We start from the raw sequence: 19,515 nt of genomic DNA on the forward strand, positions 1-19,515 counted from the left end.
TTAGGGAAGGTGTAAGCAGGAGAATCACTTGAGGCTAGGAGTTTAAACTAGCTGGGCAATAAAGTAAGACCCTATGTCTGTGAAATATTTTAAAAATTAGCTGGGCATGGTGCTGCATGCCTGTTTTCCTAGCTACTTAGGAGGATGAGGCAGGAGGATCGTTTGCATTGGAGGTTATAGTGAGCAATGACTGTGCCACTGCACTCCAGCCTAGACGACAGAGCAAGACCCCTGTCTCTTAAAAAAAAAAAAAAAAAAAGTTTATGGAGAGAGGATTGAAATGTTACTTTAAATGAAATTACTGATTTATTTGTTCAATTCTGTTTTTGTTTAAGAGCTAATCTTGTCTCAAACTAATCCTTAAATCAGTCTTCTCCTTGACAATAAGGAAGCCAAAAGTAAAAATATTCACATGCCTAATCTTCTTTTTAAGATAACGTCTCACTCTGTCGCCCTTGCAATGGTGCAGTCTCAGCTCACTGCAACCCCTGCCTCCTAGGGGAGGCATTTCAAGCCTTCCAAGTAGCTGAGAGGCACGTGCCACTACGCCCGGCTAATTGTTGTATATTTTTATAGAGACAGGGTGTATCCATCTTTCCAGCACTGCTATTAAGAACTACCTGAGACTAGGTAATTTATAAAGAAAAGAGGTTTAATTGAAAAGAGTTCTGCAGGCTTAACAGGAGGCGTGACTAAGAGGCCTCAGGAAACTTACAGTCGTGGCAGAGGGTGAAGAGAAAAGCAAGCACATCCTCACATGTTGGAGCAGGAGAGAGTGCGAGAGTGAGGGGGGAGGTGCCACACACTTTAAAAACCATCAGATCTCGTGAGAACTCACTATCATGAGAACAGCATGATCTGGTCACCTCCCACCCAGTCCCTCCCCCAGTGTTGGGAATTACAGTTCCACATGAGATTTGGGCGGGGCACAGAGCCAAACCATGTCATGGGGTTTTGCCATGTTGCCCAGTCTGGTCTTGAACCCCTGGGCTCAAGTAATCCACTCACCTCAGCCTCCCTAACTGTTGGCATTACAGACATGAGCCACCACACCCAGCCCACATGCCTGACTTTTAATGAATAACTAAGCACATTAGCACGTAAATGTGGTGGAACGTTATTTAACTTTTACAGTTACAAATACACTGTGTCCATTTTAAAAATAAGTATTTATTGAGTATCTACCATGTACCAGACACTGTTGTAGGCTTTAGAGATACAATGATGCATATGCAAGGTTCCTGCTCTGAGTGGTTAAATTCTAATGACAGGGCACAGTCGTAGCAAATAAGTAAGAACATATCAGATAATGAAAATATTTATAAGAGCTAATAAAAAACCCACAGATGTCTCTGTATATGTGAATACATGTTAACATCGATATCAAAAGATAGGCCAGGCATGGTGGCTCACACCTGTGATCCCAACACTTTGGGAGGCTGAGACAGTAGGATTGTTTGAGCCCAGGAATCCAAGACCAGCCTAGGCAGTATGGTAAGGCCTTATCTACATACATATACACGTACTTATCATCTACCTGCCTACCTATACCTACCGGTTTATCAAGGTATATTAAAGTGAAATTTATGGGGCTGACGACGGGAGTGAGAATGTAAAGTTGTTTAATTGTACTCTTTGAAAGTTTGGGAAGAAGTCTCGTAAAGTTTAAGATTTTACTTTCTGTAGAGTAGTATAAATCACTTTATTGACTTGGTTCATTTTAGAAAAAGAAAAGATTTAATGATACTTCCAGTGCTTACCAAAATATTGACTTTTAAGTTATTTTCACAATTCTAGCATGAAAATCTATATTTAGAGTCACAGAAAAAAAGGTTCTTATAGATTTGGTAAAATATGTGTAATAGTTTTTGCAGGTTTTGTGTTTTAAGGAAGAAAAGCTGTTTCAAGCTGTAAACAGCCTAGAGGTAATAATTCAGCCCTCTCTTTTTGCAAATGAGAAAACCAACAGATTGTCTAAAATTAAAACTGAAATTAATGTAGTTTTGGAAACTGGGTAAAGGATATACAGAACTCTTTGTACTACTTTGGCAGCTTCACATGAATTTATGATTATTTCAAAATAAGAAGTTTTGAAAAGTAAAAACAATAATTTACAAATTGGTATGTTTTTATCTTTTCTAGTTTGTGGAGGACTATGAGCCTACCAAAGCAGACAGCTACCGGAAGAAGGTAGTGCTGGATGGGGAGGAAGTACAGATCGATATCTTAGATACAGCTGGGCAGGAGGACTATGCAGCAATTAGAGACAACTACTTCCGAAGCGGGGAGGGGTTCCTCTGTGTCTTCTCTATTACAGAAATGGAATCCTTTGCAGCTACAGCTGACTTCAGGTATGTCCTAGAGTAATGTTCTTGCTTGTGACATACCGTATAACAATTTCTTCCCCAGAAACAAGTAGAAAACCAGAGGTTCTCACTTGTTAGTCTTTTACTCTGTCTCTAATTGTGTGTATTCCCTTTTTGATATCAGTATATGACTCTACTATGTTAACATACACACAGAAATTTAGGATACTTTGCATAATCTTACAGCTGTCCTAGTGTCAGCTGTATTAGAGCTTGATTTTGTGACAGCTTCAGTACCCAGAGTCTGTGAGTTACTGAAGTATTTGTCTTTAGTGTAAACTACTACAGCCATAACAGTTCATACTTAGAGCACATAATGGAGCTTACCCAGGTTTTACATCTTTCTCTGTTAGTTCTGGTTTCTCAGCACCTGTAATGCTCAGCAGGCCCATTGCCATCCCCCTCAAAATACAGATGCCCTGATAGTATAGACTGAATTTTTTGTTTTTTGTTTTTTTTTAATTGCATGGAAACCTTCAGAATGAATGAATTTGTAAATAGAAATAATATCACTGTAGATGGGCACATTAGGTTGTTATATATTATTTTTAATATCTATCGTGTAATCCAAATCTGGCACCCATTTGGTTTTAGAGGAGTTGGTTTTGGTGAAGGGGAAAGAGGTCCTCCTCTTTAAGAGAAATTTGGCATAGAGTTCTTGAGTGGTCTTGCAAATACTACATGCATAAATCCAAAGTGTTCTTTCATTAAATGAAACATATTTTTATTTCTCTGTTAAGTGTATGCTTGATTATGGAGGACAGAAAAGAAGCATGTAATATATTCTCTATTTTCAAGATTCACACAGCCTAGATGAATATATAAGGCATGTAAGCAAAAGCAATTTAGTGACAAAGTAGAAAACAGGTGCAGTGGTTAGTACAGAGGATCCGGGAGGGGAAACAAGCTGGGAAACCTTCATGAAATAGATGAGCTTGAAGAAAAGAGGGATTTTCACAGATAAGGAAAGAGGGCATTTCAAGTGGTAAAGCAAAAAGCTAAACCAAGGCTTATACAGAGCATTCCTTTTAATGTGCACTTGAAAATCTCAAGAACTTATTCTAAGAGAGCATTCTTTACAAAAAGCATGTACTTGAGAAACTTTGAAGTATAAATTTATCATACAATAAGGTTTCTTGGTTTCTATGAGGAAGGAATTTCATATATGAAGACATGCAAAGGATGGCAGACCCTGGTAACTTGTAATTGTGGGAGATATGTTGAAAGTCATAGAAATGCTGATGCTTATACATTCAGTGTATATTTGAGTGCTTATAATGTAGCAAGTCCTGTTCTAAGTAACAGAATAAATGTTATCACCATAGTCACCAAAGCCAAAGTGGTATCTCAAGAGAATAAGGTATTTTCATGCCAAGAATCTTGGGCTATTACTGTTACAGAAAATAAGGACAATTCATTGCTCTATGGTGTACCTCTAATACGTTGCCCCTGCCATAAATAAAAATGACTCTACTGACTCACCAACAATAGGAAAGGCTTTTTTGAGAAGATCTGAATGGTTGTAGTAGGCACTCCACGTGATCTAAATGGCAAGGGTAGCATAAATATCAGCTCCTCTCCTTAGCCTTCCTGATCATCTCTATGATCCACAAAATCCATTTATTCCTCATCTGTATATGTGATGTCCTTGCTACAGCTCCAGTATCATGCTTAATACACTCTTATACTGAGCTAGATTTATTTGTGTTTTTCCCAATAAGGTCAAAACTCTTGAGAGCAAGACCGATTCCTTGCTTGTCTCAGTATCCCCAATACCTATATATGACATAGTTGCTAGCATGTAATCTACACTAAGTACATGTTTAGTAAACATTTGCTTTAATTCAAAAACCCTTACCTTTTAGTTCTTACTTTCCTATGTCAAAAATGAAGAAGTTGGACCAGATTGTACTTTCCTAGTCTGAAATTCTATAGCAGCCTCTAAAGCTGTTATTTAAAGGGAGTATTACATTAAGCAAAATGTGTACAAAGTTTATACAGATAGGATTACCTTTCTCTGACATCCAGAAAAGTTGCTAATAAAACCAACCTATTAACTCTAAAAAAATACTGTCTTCTCACCTCGGAACCCAATAAATCCAGGTTTTCTATGGCTATGTTTCTGCTAGCATCAATCATACTATAGTTTTTCAGTATTGGTTTCCCTGCAGTGCCTGACTCAGAGTAGCTTAGTACATATTTATTAAGAAATAAATGAATGACTATATATACACACATATGACCCAGAGGTGCTAGACTTACAAACACCTGAGTCAGTCTCACCTTCCAAGTGGTGAGATTGGGTGGCAAGTCAGTTGTCGTTAACAGCTTAGGAAACTGGTTAAGAAAGTCACAGCAAGCCCTAGAAAAAGATTGTGATTGGCCAAAATCCTCTTCACAAGTACAGCATATATTTAATAGTAATCATGGTGAGAGTTGATATGGTTTTTGCAAGAAATCATGTGAGTGGTAGGAAGCATCACAGCACTGTGTAGTGCTGTGCATCTTAGTGTATATCACCCAGATACCATGCTTGACATTTTATTTTCTAAAAGGATATGTAAGATAAGTTAATCAGTGAAGAATGGAGTTGACTTTCTCTGTGGCCCATAGTCTGTGTGGCTTATAGTCTATTCACATTAGAACTGAGAGTACAGGTCCAAAGAACTTCCTCTGAGTGTTGAATGCATTAGAACTAGTGATGTCATGATTAATCAAGTGAATGAAGTAATAACAATAGTAACACTACCTCATACTCATGCAACACTTACCAGGAGCCAGACTCCGTCCTAAGCATTTACATATATAAACTAATTTCTCAGACAACACTGGGAGATAGATACTACCGGATTTCATAGATTCTAAGATGTACATTTTTTATATTTTAACATTTCTCAGGGCTGTGTCTTATGATATGGGTCCATATAGTTACAATTGCCAGCAGTTTTTCTTGGTAGTCCATAAAATAAGATTGAGAACTAGTGATGTCTTAAATTTGATTTTTTTTAAAAAGTGACAACTAAACTTATAAATGAAGAAACTGAAATGCAGGGAGGTTTAGTGGCTTGGCCCCAGGTCGTGCAGTCAGGAATAGCATAGTTAAAATCCAGGAGGTCTGCCTTCATATTCTCATGGTATCTGTTGTACACGTTCATTGTGTGCTCTAGAGTTGGATTTTTCAGTCCTGGTTCTACTGAAGTGTGACTCTGAGCAAGTTAACATAATTTCTCTGTGCCCCAGTTTTCTTATCTGTAGCATAAGAATAATAGTAATACTAACTTCATGGGTTTAGGTAAGGATTGAATGAGAAAACAGTGTCTGGCACATTGAGAGCACTGAGTAAAGCGTTAGTGGCAGCAGTATGGTGGTGGTATTTAGGAAACGGTGTCAAGTACAGAATAGAATAATTTGAAAATAAGTCAAGAATATTTTTCCCAGTTTCTTAAGCATCACTATAAAATGCCTGCAGCCAGGCACAGTGGCTTATACCTGTAATCCCAGCACTTTGGGAGACTGAGACGGGTAGATCACTTGAACTCAGGAGTTCGAAACCAGCCTGGACAACATGGCGAAACCCCATCTCTACAAAAAGAAGAACAAAAATGAGCTGGGTGTGGTATAGGTGTGCTACTTTAGTATTGGTGTACCACTCGGGAAGTCGAGGTAAGGGAATTGCTTGAGCCCAGGAGGTGGAGGCTGCAAGTGAGCCATGATCACACTACTCCACTTTAGCCTGAGTGACAGAGTGAGAACTTGTCTCAAAAAAAAAAAAAAAAAAAAAAAAGCCTGCAAACCCAAGTGTACTTCGCTGATTTGCCATTCTGACATCCCTTTACTTTTCTCATTTTCTCTTATTCTAAAATATAGTCACCCCTCTATCAGGGGGCAGATGGTTCCAGGACCCCTTGTGGATACCAACATCCAGGTTTCTTCCGTATTCTTCAAGTCTCTTCTATAAAATGGTGTGGTATTTGCTTATAGCCTATGCACATCTTCCCATGCACTTGAAGTCATCTCTAGATTATTTTTAGTATCTAATACAATGTAATTGCTATGTAAATAGTTGTTATGCTGCATTTTAAATTTTGTTTTACTTTTGATGGTTTTTGATTTTTTTTTTTTTTTGAGACAAGGTCTTACTCTTGGTCTCAAGGTCTCAGACCAGAATACAGTGATGTACCCATGGCTCACTGCAGCCATGAACTTCTGGGCTCAAATGATCTTCCTAAGTAGCCAAGGCCACAGGTGCACACCACCACACTCGGCCGATTTTCTTTTTTCTATTTTTTATAGAGACAGGGTCTCACTGTGTTGCCTGGACTGGTATTGAACTCAGCCTCAAGCAGTCCTCCTCCCTGATCATCCCAAAGCGCTGGGTTTACAGGTATGAGCCACTGCACCTGGCTGTTTGGGAATTTTTTTCAGTGTTTTTTATTTGCAGTTTGTTGAGTCTGGATACAGAGGGCTGACTATACTTACGTTCTTATAGCTTCAACAGCTCTTAATAATTTCAGAGGAGAAGCATTTTTAAGGTTGCAAATTAGTGAACCTAAGTCTTAGAGATTTCTTTTTGTTTGTTGACTTTACAAGAAAACATTTCTTCCAGTAGATTAATAATGAGCTAACATTTTTTTAAATATTTACTCTGTGCCATGCAGTTATAAGCACTTCACATTTAACCCTCATAGCAACTTTATAACGAGGGTATCATTGTTAGCTCCATTTTATAGATGAGGAAACTGAGATAAGAAGTACTTTGCTCAGAGTCAAATGACTAGGAAGAGCAGAACCATGGTACTTCAAAACTGATGACACTTTCACAGTGGATAACTTACCTCTATATGCAAAATCTGTGCTCAAGATCTGACTTCCAGTAATTTCTGGCACATTTGGGTTTTTAAAACAGTTGGTGAGACCCTCGATATGATGCAATAAGAATAGCACTCTAAATCTCCCAAGAACCTGTAAGTGTAGTTTAATCATGAGAAAAACATCCAACAAATCCCAATTGAGAGACATTCTACAAACTGCCTGCCCACGGTCCTCAAAACAATCAAGGCCATCAGAAACAAGAGTCTGAGAACTACGCCAGCTTGGGGCTAGAGAGACATGACAAAACTAAATGTCATGTGGTGGCCCGGATGGGATCCTGGAACGAAAAAGGATGTCAGGCAAAAAGCAAGCACATTTGAATAAAGTTTGGACCTTAGTTGCTAATACTGTATCGATATTGGTTTATTGATTGTGATACATGTAGCACAGTAGGAGAAGATCTTAACAATAGGGGAAACTAGGTGTGGGGCCGACAGGAACTTTCTGTACCAATCCTTATAATGTTAATATTTCTTTTTCATTTTCTCTTACCCAGGGAGCAGATTTTAAGAGTAAAAGAAGATGAGAATGTTCCATTTCTACTGGTTGGTAACAAATCAGATTTAGAAGATAAAAGGCAGGTTTCTGTAGAAGAGGCAAAAAACAGAGCTGACCAGTGGAATGTTAACTACGTGGAAACGTCTGCTAAAACACGAGCTAATGTTGACAAGGTAACGTGACTCTCTGTACTGCTGGGTCATGCTACAGTAGGTTGGTTTGCTTTAACTTGACTCCATTTTGTCTAGGGAGTCTATGAAACTTCCAAACAGAGATTTCATGTATGTTGCTTTTTATCATCCCTGAATGTTCAGATACAGGTTAGGAATTTTATTTCACCTTAGCCTCCCAACAGACATGAAAACATGAGACACTGCAGCTAAATGTACTTTTTTTAAAAAAAATACTGATGGCATTCCTGACCTTTCCCCCCCCTTTATCCTATTGGGGCTTTGGATAATATAGAAGGAATTATGTGAGTCCCAAGATTCCAGCATCACCAAATGTTCTTATCTCTGACCTGATGCCTGCCCAAGCCCACTTAAGTTCTTAAAAATAAGGTTACCTCCCAAGATGACACAGCCCCCAGACAAGAGCATTTTAAAATCTCTCCTGCCACTATACACTCCCCACCGTCAACCTTTGTTTTCTCCTGAAAGAGAAAGAAAGGAAAGGAAATCCTCTGCCTTCCTTTCTTGTCTTCTCTCTTTTTTCAGAGTGACCCGTCCTGAAAACTGATGTGGAACACCCCCAAGTACATTTCATCCCACTGCCCTAGACCAGCTCCAGTATCTAGAAAGACTGCCCAGTAGGCTGAGGTAACACAGGATCTTAAAAGGCCTCTAAGTGGGGCCTTTCTTCAGCCTGCAGATATCTAGGCTCTACAGTAGTGCCTCTCAAACGCTATTTGAGAATTGTCTGTAAATTTTGATAAACACACATTCTTGGGTCTTAACCCCAGAGATTCAGATTCATCTGGTCTGGAATGGGGCTGAGAATTTGCACTTCTAGCAAGTGCTGCATGTGCTTGTAGATCTATAACCCTGATCCAGAAAGTAGTAGGTTAAAAAAAAGTTGGAGATTTGTTCTGTTATTTTGCTGTAGGTCTTACAACAGTGTCGTTGCTGTCTTAAGCTTATTGACTTTAGCACACTGTTCGAATCCTTTGGGTCCAGGAAAGCTGTCCAAAATGAGTACTGCAGATTTCTATTTAGGGTACTAGTTTTTTCTAAGGTTAAGGCTAGGGCAAGAGTGAGTGAGTGTGAGAGAGAGAGAGAGAGAGAGAGAGAGTGTGTGTGTGTGTGTGTGTGTGTGTGTGTGTGTCCTTAATTAACAGTTATTTCTCACAGTTCTAGGGGCTGGCAAGTCCCAGATCAATGTCCTAGATAATCTGATTCTGGAGATGGCTTTCTTCCTGATTTGCAGGAAATATCTTACACCTTCCTGCTGTATCTTCACATGACACACAGAGAGAGAGAGCTCTCCTCATTCTTCTTGCTAGGATACTGCTCCCATCACGGGAGCCCTGCCCTAGTGCCATAATTACCACCCAAAGGCCCCATCTTTTATTGCCGTTGCATAGGGGTTAGGATTTCAGTATATGAATTTTCCATAGCATGCCCTGTCATATTTTCCTGGGAACCATGGTTTCTGAACAAAGTACGTAGGGCATGGGTATTTCAGTTAGTTTCCATTTGGAAATGGGAACAAGAATACCTGCCTTCACAGGATTATTGTAAAGATTAAATGAAATCACATATGTAAAATGCCACCGCCTATGTGTGACCTATAGTAAGTCATTAGAAAATTACAGATTTAAAGAGACAATTTGTAGGGCAAATTTTTTCAAGTACTAGTGAAAATATATTTTAAGATTGAGGATGTTTGAGATTGTGAAGGGCAACATTGAACGTTCCCATGGCATAAATATACTTATTTTCTCCTAACTGATGTCTTGAGCAGGTAGTAGAGCACACTATACAACTGTGTTGTAACAGTCCTTGTGGTGGTCATCTGTTGGCATCAGAGGCCCTGGGAAGTGTGGTGTTTGCCTCATCACAGCTCTTACAGGATAGTGAGAAAATGGCCACAAACTCAGGAAAAATGGTCCAAAAACAGCAACAGGCATGTCTTAGAAAGGAAACACAAATGGCCTTTAAACTGGAAAAGATGCTCAGTGTCACTTATAAAAAGGGAAGTACAATTTAAAAATATAGTGGGATGTCCTTTTTTCACCTGTCACTTTGGAAGAAAACGGCAAAGAGGTTGAGAACAGAATATACTGTTGGTGAGAGGATAGAAAAACAGGAACCTCTCATGTTGGTGGAAGGGCAGTTTTGGGGTATCTATCAGAATTACATCCCAACAATTTAAGTCTTAAAAATGTATGATAAAGACAAATCATGCACTCACGTATAAATGTATGTTCACTGGTAGTCAGTGGAATGTTAACTGTGGAAACATCTGAAGCATTATTTTTAGAAGCAAAAGACTGGAAATATCCAAGTGTTCAATAATGGACTGGTTTAAATAATGGAGTATTACCCAACCATTAAAAAGAAATGAGGATAGAACTAAATGTGCTGATACCAAATGATCTTCAGTTATAAAGTAAGTGAAACAAAGTACAGAGTGGTGTCTGTAGTTTGCTGCCATGTGTTTTGAGCACACATGCATACACATTATCTATGCACATATCATAAGGATATGTAAGACTCTGGTCCTATGGTTGCCTCCAGAGAATTAAGTCACAGTTTAATGCTCTTTTCACTGTAAATAACCTTGTGAACTTTTGCCATATTCATGGATCCTTGGCCCTCAAACAACACCGGTTTGAGCTGTGCAGATTTTTTTCATAGATGCAGTCTGCCTCCACGTCTCTGCTGGAGACGGAGAATCCAGCAGGGCGTGAAAACTGCTTATGCAGAGGGCTGGCTTTCTATATCCACGGGTTCCACAGGGTCGGCTATGGGGCTTCAGTAGGTACAGACTGTGGTATCCACAGGTACATCCTGTACAGATACTGAGGTACAACTGTATTACTTTTTCAAGAAAGAAGAAAGTATAGGGTCGTTTTAGTTACTATGGCTGTGTAACAAAGTACACTCCAAAACCTTTCTGGTAAAACAATTATTTATTCTGCTGATACATTCTGTGGCTAAGAATTTGAACAGAGCACAGTGGAAGTGGCTTGGCTCTGCTCTGCAGTGTCCGATGCCTCAGCTGAAAAGCTTAAAGTCTGGACACTGGAAATACCTAACCTTAGGTTCTGAAGGCTTGTTCGCACATGTCTGGCTCAGCCAGTTGATGCTGGCTGTTATCCAAGGATGCCTCAGTTCCTCTCCAGGTGGGTTCCTCCATGTGGCCTTTTCCCTGTGTGTTAGTTTAGGCGTCCTCACAGCATAGTGGGCAGAGCCTCCAAGGGCAAGTGTTAGAAGAGAATAAGTACCAGGCAGAAAGCATACAGCCTCTTATGACTTAGTCTCGGAAGTTATGCAGCATTATTTCAGCCTCTTGCTACAGGTTGGAGGTTGTCACAAAGTCTCATCTAGGTTGAGAAGGAAGGGGAATCAACTTCACCTCTTGAAGGAAAGTGGCAGGATTCTGGTAAAGCACATAGGAAACAGTGCTGTAACCAGTTTCAGATAATACAGTCTGCATTCAGTGGTCACCTCTCCAAAACAGAATTACATTAAATAAGACTGCTTATAAAATGAGGTGTAAATCCGTGCTGAAGACTATAATTTTGTGTACTGCTACATCCTGCAGAGTGGCTGCCAGATAAAGGATCTCAGTGGCCATGTAAAAGTCATTTGCAGTAACTATTCCATTTCCAGAATTGGGTTATACTTGTCTTCGTGGTTGTTTTCCTGAGGAAATAATCTCATAGTCAGAAGAGCTAATATTTATTTGTGCTTGTAAGAGCCAGGCACTATGGTAAGTACCAACTATTTAATCCTTAATTGTGTGAGGCATAGATACTCTTCTGATGCTCATTTTTTAGATGAGGAAGATGAGAGGTGTGGGGAGATTACATAACTGGCTCAAGGTCACAGGATTCGTGGTGGCATCTGCTGCCTCTGGGTTTGGCCAGCTCTGGTGCTCACATTCTTTCTGAACTCTTTTACTCGAAACGATGGTTGGGGCCAGCCACGGTGGCCCACGCCTATAATCCCTTTACTCTGGGGGGCCAAAGCAGGCAGATTACTCGAGCCCAGGAGTTCGAGACCAGCCTGGGCAACATGGCAAAACCCCATCTCTACAAAGAGTACAAAAATTAGCCAGGTATGGTGGTGAATGTCTGTAGTCCCAGTTACTCGGGAGGCTGAGACAGGAGGATTGCTTGAGCCCGGGAGCCGGAGGCTGCAGTGGGCCCAGATAATACCACTACCCTCCAGCCTAGGTAATAGAGCAAGACCCCATCTCAAAAACAAAACAAAACAATGGTTGGAGTAGCCACTGTTTTCCCATTTCTTATGTCATCCACTACTAGAAGCCTGATCACAAATTTTCAGGAATAGCAAGTGTTATTTCCTTCTATTAAATTGGAAAATGTCATGCTTTGTCACAGAACAAACGCTAGCTTTCCATAAGATAATTGGCTCATGCCTTATCATCTGGATTCCACGTAGACCATTGGGTAAAAGTTTCAAAGATGCAGATTTTAAACCTACTCATGAAAAGTGTCATAGCCACCAGAGCTGGGGCATGGCATGTCTCAGGAGGCCATGCTTGTCACAGAGGGGTCACCCTAAGGCTAGAGGATCTGGGCAAACCTACTTGTGCACTCATTGGATTCATTCAGTGACCTTGTTAGTACCCTTCTAGCTAAATGCTCTGCTTCTTAATTCACAACTCCAAGGTTGCTCTTGATTTTTAAAAACATCTTGGCAGAACAGAGAGAAGTTGAGCTAGTATTAACAGATTTCCAAAGGGGCAGTGTGATTTATTATGTCAAGAGAATCAGTTTCATGTTGAGGAGAGAATTTTGGTAGAAATATACTGTATTTTTTGGAAAATATCATATTTGGGTTTTTTCACTGTACAAGTAATACATGGATACATACTATATACAGAAAAATTCATAATACAGAAACATAAGGAGGAAAAGTGAGTCACTTCTCCCATATTTCACTCCCTTCCCCTCCCTTTTAGTAACCAGCGCTAACACGGGCATGTCTTTCCAGACGTTAAAAGCAGGCATACATATCTCTAAGGGGAAGTTTGTGTTTGCTTGTTTTTCCCCCTAATATTGATAGGATTTATGTACACACACACACACACACACACACACACTATATTTATATCTGTATGTACAGTGCACATTTCTGTGGTTTGCTTTTTAAATATGACAACTCTTATAGCTCTTCCAGGTCACTGCATATAGATATGTCCACATTCTTTTTAAAACCACAAAGTATTCCATGGTTAGCCTTTCCCATAATTTAGCCATTTTCCTATTAATGACAGCTGTTTGTTACAGCACTGTTCACAATAGCCAAGATACAGAACTAATACAAATGCCAACGACAGAAGAATGAATAAAGAAAAATGTGATAGATACACACTATGCAGTACTACTCAGTCATTGGAAAGGATAAAATTCTGTCATTCATGGCAGTATGGATAGAACTAGAGAAAATTAAGTGAAATGAGCCAGGAACAGGCAGTTAAACACTGCATGTTCTCACTCATATGTAAAAGTTTAGAAAAAGTTGACCTCATAGAAGGAAAAAAAAGAACAGAGGATACTAGAGGCTGGAATGGGAAGGATAGGGAGAGATTGGTTAAATTATACAGAATTACAGCTAGATAGGAATGAGCTCTAGTGTACTAGACTACTGCGGATGACTGCACTTGGTAATATATAGTTTCCAATACCTGAGAGGAGGACATTGAATATTCCCAACACAAATCATAAATGACTGAGATCTTATTACCCGGATCTGATCACTGTACATTATGTATTAAAACATCACTGCGTGCTCTGTGAATGTGTCAATTAAAAAGATAAAATTCAATCAAAAACAAAACTTGAAATTAAACCTTCATATAGTATCCTTTTCTTAGTGATTTATCTGCGTTAGAAAGCAGTACTGGGAATCCTCTAATAATTACATTTAGTTAGAATCGAGGCCTCCTGCCCTAGCTAGTTAACCAGAGACTTGAAACAGAGGTCTTCTGAAATTCCTACTCTCCAGGGAAATAGAATCACAACCAGTGGGGACAAGAACTAATGTGTTTTATGTCATCATTGTGTTTCATTCTGTTGCATTCTCTCTCTCTCTCTCTGTCTCTCTCTCTCTCTCTCTCTCTCTCTCTCTCTCTCTGTGTGTGTGTGTGTGTGTGTGTGTGTGTGTGTGTGAGAGAGAGAGAGAGAGAGAGAGACGCTCGGTTTTTCCCTTTAACCTTTATGCTTCTTCATGTTGGTCCTATGTCTGTTGGACTCAGCCCATTCATTTTTGATAGCTACCTTGCTTTCTGATTTAAAATTTATACTTCTTCAGATCAGGAGTCAGCCATTCATCTAAGGAACTCAGGTTCCGTTTAAGAAGAATGGTATTTAGCAGACACAGCATAGGTACTTAATTTGCTTGTTGCTGTTGGGTTGTCGTTTTTCAGGGAATAGTGCTAGGAAATAGGTATTATTAAAAGAAAAGAAAAATATGTGATCATGTTATTTCCAATTCAAATTTAACATTACAAAGGTTTGCCTCTTTGATTTTGTACTTGTATCTTTTCTCTTACACTGAAAATCTTCATTCCTAAATTACACTAACGTAATTCCTTTGCATTAGTCTTCAGTGTATGTGAAATAGTTCCAGAAGAGCAACACTGCTGTCATGAACAAACTACAAAATGAAGTTTGGCTGGGCGTGCTGGCTCACCCCTCCCAGCACGTTGGGAATCCGAGGTCAGGAGTTTGAGACCAGCCTGGTCAACACGGCAAAAGTCCATCTCTACTAAAAATAGAAAAATTAGCCTGGCATGGTGGCTCATGTCTGTAATCCCAGCTACTTGGGAGACTGAAGCAGGAGAATCTCTTGAACCCGGGAGGCAGAGGTTACAGTGAGCTGAGATTGCACCATCACACTCCAGCCTGGGCAACAGAGACTCTGTCTTAAACAAAAGAAAAAAAAGTTTAAGATTTGTCTTTGTTGTTGTTGTTGTTGTTGTTGTTGTTGTTTTAATTGGAATTTTGTTTCTACTTTTATACTTAGCATCTATTCTAAAATAAATGCTTTATATGCTATTTTTATAGACCTTTGAAATAATTCCTCTGTATGACGGTTGTCGCCAACTTGGAACATCGTCAGTCTTGTTTTCTTCTGGGTTTTTGGGTTTTTTTTTTGGTTTTGGGTTTTTGGGTATTTTTTTGAGATGGAATCTCACTTTCTTGCCCAGGCTGGAGAGATCAATCTCTGTTCGCCGCAACCTCCGCCTCCTGAGTTCAAGTGATTCTCCTGCCTCAGCCTCCCAAGTAGCTGGGATTATAGGCACGCACCACCACACCTGGCTAATTTTTGTATTTTTAGTAGAGACAGGGTTTTACCATGTTGGCTAGGCTGGTCTTGAACTCCTGACCTCAGGGAACCCCTTCCTCGGCCTCCCAAAGTGCTGGGATTATAGGCATGAGCCAAAATACCTGGCCAGTCTTACTTGTTTTAATTTGATTTTCAATTTTTAGGGTTTGTATTTTATTTTTACTTATTTATTTTTACTTATTTATTTTTTTTCTTGAGACTGAATCTCGCTCTGTCGCCCAGGCTGGAGTGCAGTGGCGTAATCTTGGCTCACTGCAACCTCTTCCTCCCAGGTTCAAGCGATTCTCGCGCCTCAGCCTTCCATGTAACTGGGATTACAGGCACACACCACCACACCCAGCTAATTTTTGTATTTTTAGTAGAGACAGGGTTTCACCATATTGGCCAAAGTAGTCTAGAACTCCTGATTTCAGGTGATCTGCCCGCCTCGGCCTCCCAGAGTGCTGTGATTACAGGCGTGAGTCACTGTGCCTGGCCTAATTTTATTTTTGAATATGTAAAACATCAGTGTCTCTAAAGTAGAAATTCTATAACAAGATATATTCAGAGATGCCTCACTCTTCCTTGTACTCTCCTCTCTCCTTCTTGAAAATGAAGTTGATTATTAGGGTTTGGTTTATTATTTCATTGTTCTTTGTGCAAGGGCAAACAAATACATATGTACTCCTGCCCTGCGCGCGCACACACACACACACACACACACACACACACACAGGTAGCACTCTATCTGCTATTCAGCACCTTACTTTTTTCAGTTTGTTTTCACTAGAAAACTGGAGGCGCATTAGGAAAGGCCACACTGGTCATGATATACACACACTTCTCTACTCACAGCACTCATTATCATTTTAATATTTCTTGCTTATCTTTAGTCTTAATGTCTTTTAATTCTATAAGTAAAAACTTATTTTTTTAAATCCAGAATTCAAAAGTGATCATAAAGTTATTCCTCCTTTTGTCATACACTCAGGCGTTTATGTGGAGTGTGAGTGTGTAGCCTTCCAGACCCTTCTGTGTTGTAGAACAGAGAAATTCGTTATTGAAATTTGATTTTGAATTCTTACACATAATTTTTTTAGTTACTATGCTACTATCTCATTATTTACCAGTTCCTAGGCATGAAATGAAAACTGATAAATTCTCAAATACAGAGTAACAAAGTTGTTAGGTGGTGTCTGGTATCAAGATGATAAAGGAAAAGTCAGCTTTGTTTCTAAAAATGGAGCTGAAGAAACTAAGTTATGAAATCTAATCAAATTATTAAATATAAATTTTAAAGTGTATGTGTGTGTGTGTATATATATATATATATTTTTTTTTTTTGAGACACAGTGTCACTCTGTCGCCAGACTGGAGTGCAGTGGCATGATCTTGGCACATTGCAACCTCCACCTCCTGGGCTCAAGCGATTTTCCTCCCTCAGCCTCCCGAGTAGCTGGGACTACAGGCACATTGCCACCACGCCCAGCTAATTTTTTGTATCTTTAGCAGAGATGAGGTTTCACCATGTTGTCCATGATGGTCTCAATCTCCTGAACCTCATGATCTGCCCACCTCAGCCTCCCAAAGTCGGCATGAGCCACCACACCCAGCAATTAAGTGTATGTTATTAAATACAAATTAATAAAATACATTTATTGATTATAAAGTACTTAGATATAATTCATTGAGTTTTGTCTTTGGGGCTATCATCACCTTATAGCACTTTATAATTTTTATCTTGAAAACTGGAACAGAAAGATCAGGTTTTATTAAATATGAACATTTGTACCATAAGGTGTAATTCAGAAAATTTTCTAGGTTTCTTCTTTTTTCAAGATACTAGGAAAATCAGGCTTTAGGTTTATGTTTTCCGCTCTCTACTCCCAAACAAAAGCTCTTAAATATTTATTCTTCTATTATCTCCAGAGTTTACTGCTATGATTTGGAGAAGTACTAAGTTCATGTCTATTTACATTATTTATCCTATTTTTTTTCCTAGGTATTTTTTGACTTAATGAGAGAAATTCGAGCAAGAAAGATGGAAGACAGCAAAGAAAAGAATGGAAAAAAGAAGAGGAAAAGTTTAGCCAAGAGAATCAGAGAAAGATGCTGCATTTTATAATCAAAGCCCAAACTCCTTTCTTATCTTGACCATACTAATAAATGTAATTTATAAGCATTGCCATTGAAGGCTTAATTGACTGAAATTACTTCAACATTTTGGAAATTGTTGTATATCACTAAAAGCATGAATTGGAACTGCAGTGAAAGTCAAATTTACTTTAAAAAGAAATTAATATGGCTTCACCAAGAAGCAGAGTTCAACCTATTTCATAATTGCCTACATTTATCATGGTCCTGAATGTAGCGTGTGAGCTTGTGTTTCTCGGGCAGTCTTTCTTGAAATATTAAATAAAGAAGTGAGATGGGGGTGGAGAGTAGGAGGAAAGGTGACTTCCTCTGGTGTTTATTATAAAGCTTAAATTTTATATCATTTTAAAATGTGTTGGTCTTCTACTGCCTTGAAAAATGACAATTGTGAACACGATAGTTAAACTGTACCACTTTTTTTAACCATTATTATGCAAAATTTAGAAGAAAAGTTATTGGCATGGTTGTTGCATATAGTTAAACAGAGTAATTCATCTGTGAATCTGCTTTAATTACCTGGTGATAACTTAGAAAAGTGGTGTAAACTTGTACGTGGAATTTTTTGAATATGCCTTAATTTAGAAACTGAAAAATACCCGGTCATATCATTCTGGGTGCGTTCTTACTGGCACCAGGGGTCCACTGCCCCATGTGTCCTGGTGAGAAAATATATGCCCAGCATGGAGTACAGCTTTTGTATAGAAGATTCTTGAGACTAACTGTCCACATTTAAAATGTGTGCCATACTCTGGTTCTTGAAAATAAGATTCCAGAGCTCTTTGATCGCTTTTCATAAACTGCAAGGTCATTTTAAATGAAGGGCCAGCATATACTTATAAGATCATTTTCAACTGCGAGGATTCAGCACCAGTTAGTTTTGAATGAACCCTCCTTTTCTCTAAGATGCTGGTCCCTGGAGATTACTTTCTGCCAGTGGTGAGCATGTACGTGTTAAGTTTTTAATCTCCTGGGAGCAGGGCACAGGAAGAAAATGTCTAGTGCTAATGCATTTTGCACTAGAACACTTTGGGGAAAATATTCATGCTTGCCATCTGTTCATTTCTAAATTTGTCCTCATGAAGTTACAGTTTGGTACAGGAATTATTAGGAGTAATTCTTGTCTGCTTATGTTCATGATAAAGAACACTGTAGCTCCATTTTCAGTTCACATCAAGCAGGCAAACCTGGGTACAGTGCAGAAAACGTGTGGCACACACTGACCAAACATTCGGCCGTGTCACCATTGCGTGTGTTCCTGCTGGCGGAATTCTAGCACACTGTTTGGGGACATAACTTCAGTGGGAAATACGCCACTTTCAGATTTTTTTTTTTCCTTTTTGCAGTGGGGCTAGGACAATTGATTTAACACAGTATTTTTTTCTTTTCGCTCAATCCTAATTTCAACAGGTCAAAGATGTGTTCAGGCATTCCAGGTAACAGGTGTGTACGTAAAGTTAAAAATAGGCGTTTTAGGAACTCACTCTTTAGATATTATATCCAGCTTCTCATGTTAAATATTTGTCCTGAAAGGGTTTGAGATGTACATCTTCCATTTTGTATTTCTCATAGGCTATGCCGTGTGCAGAATTCAAGTTACCAGTGTAACACTGGCCAGCGGGCCCAGCAATCTCCACCTGTACTCATTATAGTCTTATTTAACCAGGGGTCCTAACCACTAACATTGTGACTTTGCTTTGAGACCTTTCCTCTCCTGGGTACTGAGGTGCTATGAAGCCAACCGACAAAGATGCATCACGTGTCTTAGGCTGATGCCACTACCCAATTTGTTTATTTGCAATTTGAGCCATTTAAAGACCAATAAACTTCCTTTTTTAAAATGTTTGTGGTGTTACTTGATGTTTACAATATAATGTGTAACATTCAGATGTACCCACTGGGGCGTCTTTACTAAACAGCTGCATCTTTTGAGCTCTCCGCTTGTAGACTTCTTTTGTGTAATGCCAGATTTCCTAAAAACAGTATCAGCATTGCTCAGAGTTAATCAAGGCTCAGAAATGGAAGGACTCGGGTACAGATACATTGAAGATACTCTGTGTGGTCATGAAATGACAGATGTGTACATTACTTTTAGAATGCTACTA

General features: G+C 39.2%; 1 protein-coding gene across 4 annotated transcripts in view; it reads left to right on the forward strand.

Moving 5' to 3' along the window:
* Window positions 1-19,251, forward strand: part of RALA (RAS like proto-oncogene A) — an 81,677-nt gene extending 62,426 nt beyond the window's left edge. For all 4 annotated transcript variants that reach the window (XM_009002088.5, XM_078342249.1, XM_078342248.1 and 1 more), the window contains 3 exons: window positions 2,143-2,351; window positions 7,735-7,909; window positions 17,262-19,251. In XM_009002088.5, the coding sequence (XP_009000336.1) occupies window positions 2,143-2,351; window positions 7,735-7,909; window positions 17,262-17,384 (507 nt within the window). In that variant the 3' untranslated portion in view covers window positions 17,385-19,251. The remainder of the gene's footprint in view (window positions 1-2,142; window positions 2,352-7,734; window positions 7,910-17,261) is intronic.
* Window positions 19,252-19,515: the final 264 nt, after the last annotated feature.

The sequence above is a fragment of the Callithrix jacchus genome, chromosome 11 (genome assembly GCF_049354715.1).
Source record: "Callithrix jacchus isolate 240 chromosome 11, calJac240_pri, whole genome shotgun sequence".
Lineage (NCBI taxonomy): Eukaryota > Metazoa > Chordata > Mammalia > Primates > Cebidae > Callithrix > Callithrix jacchus.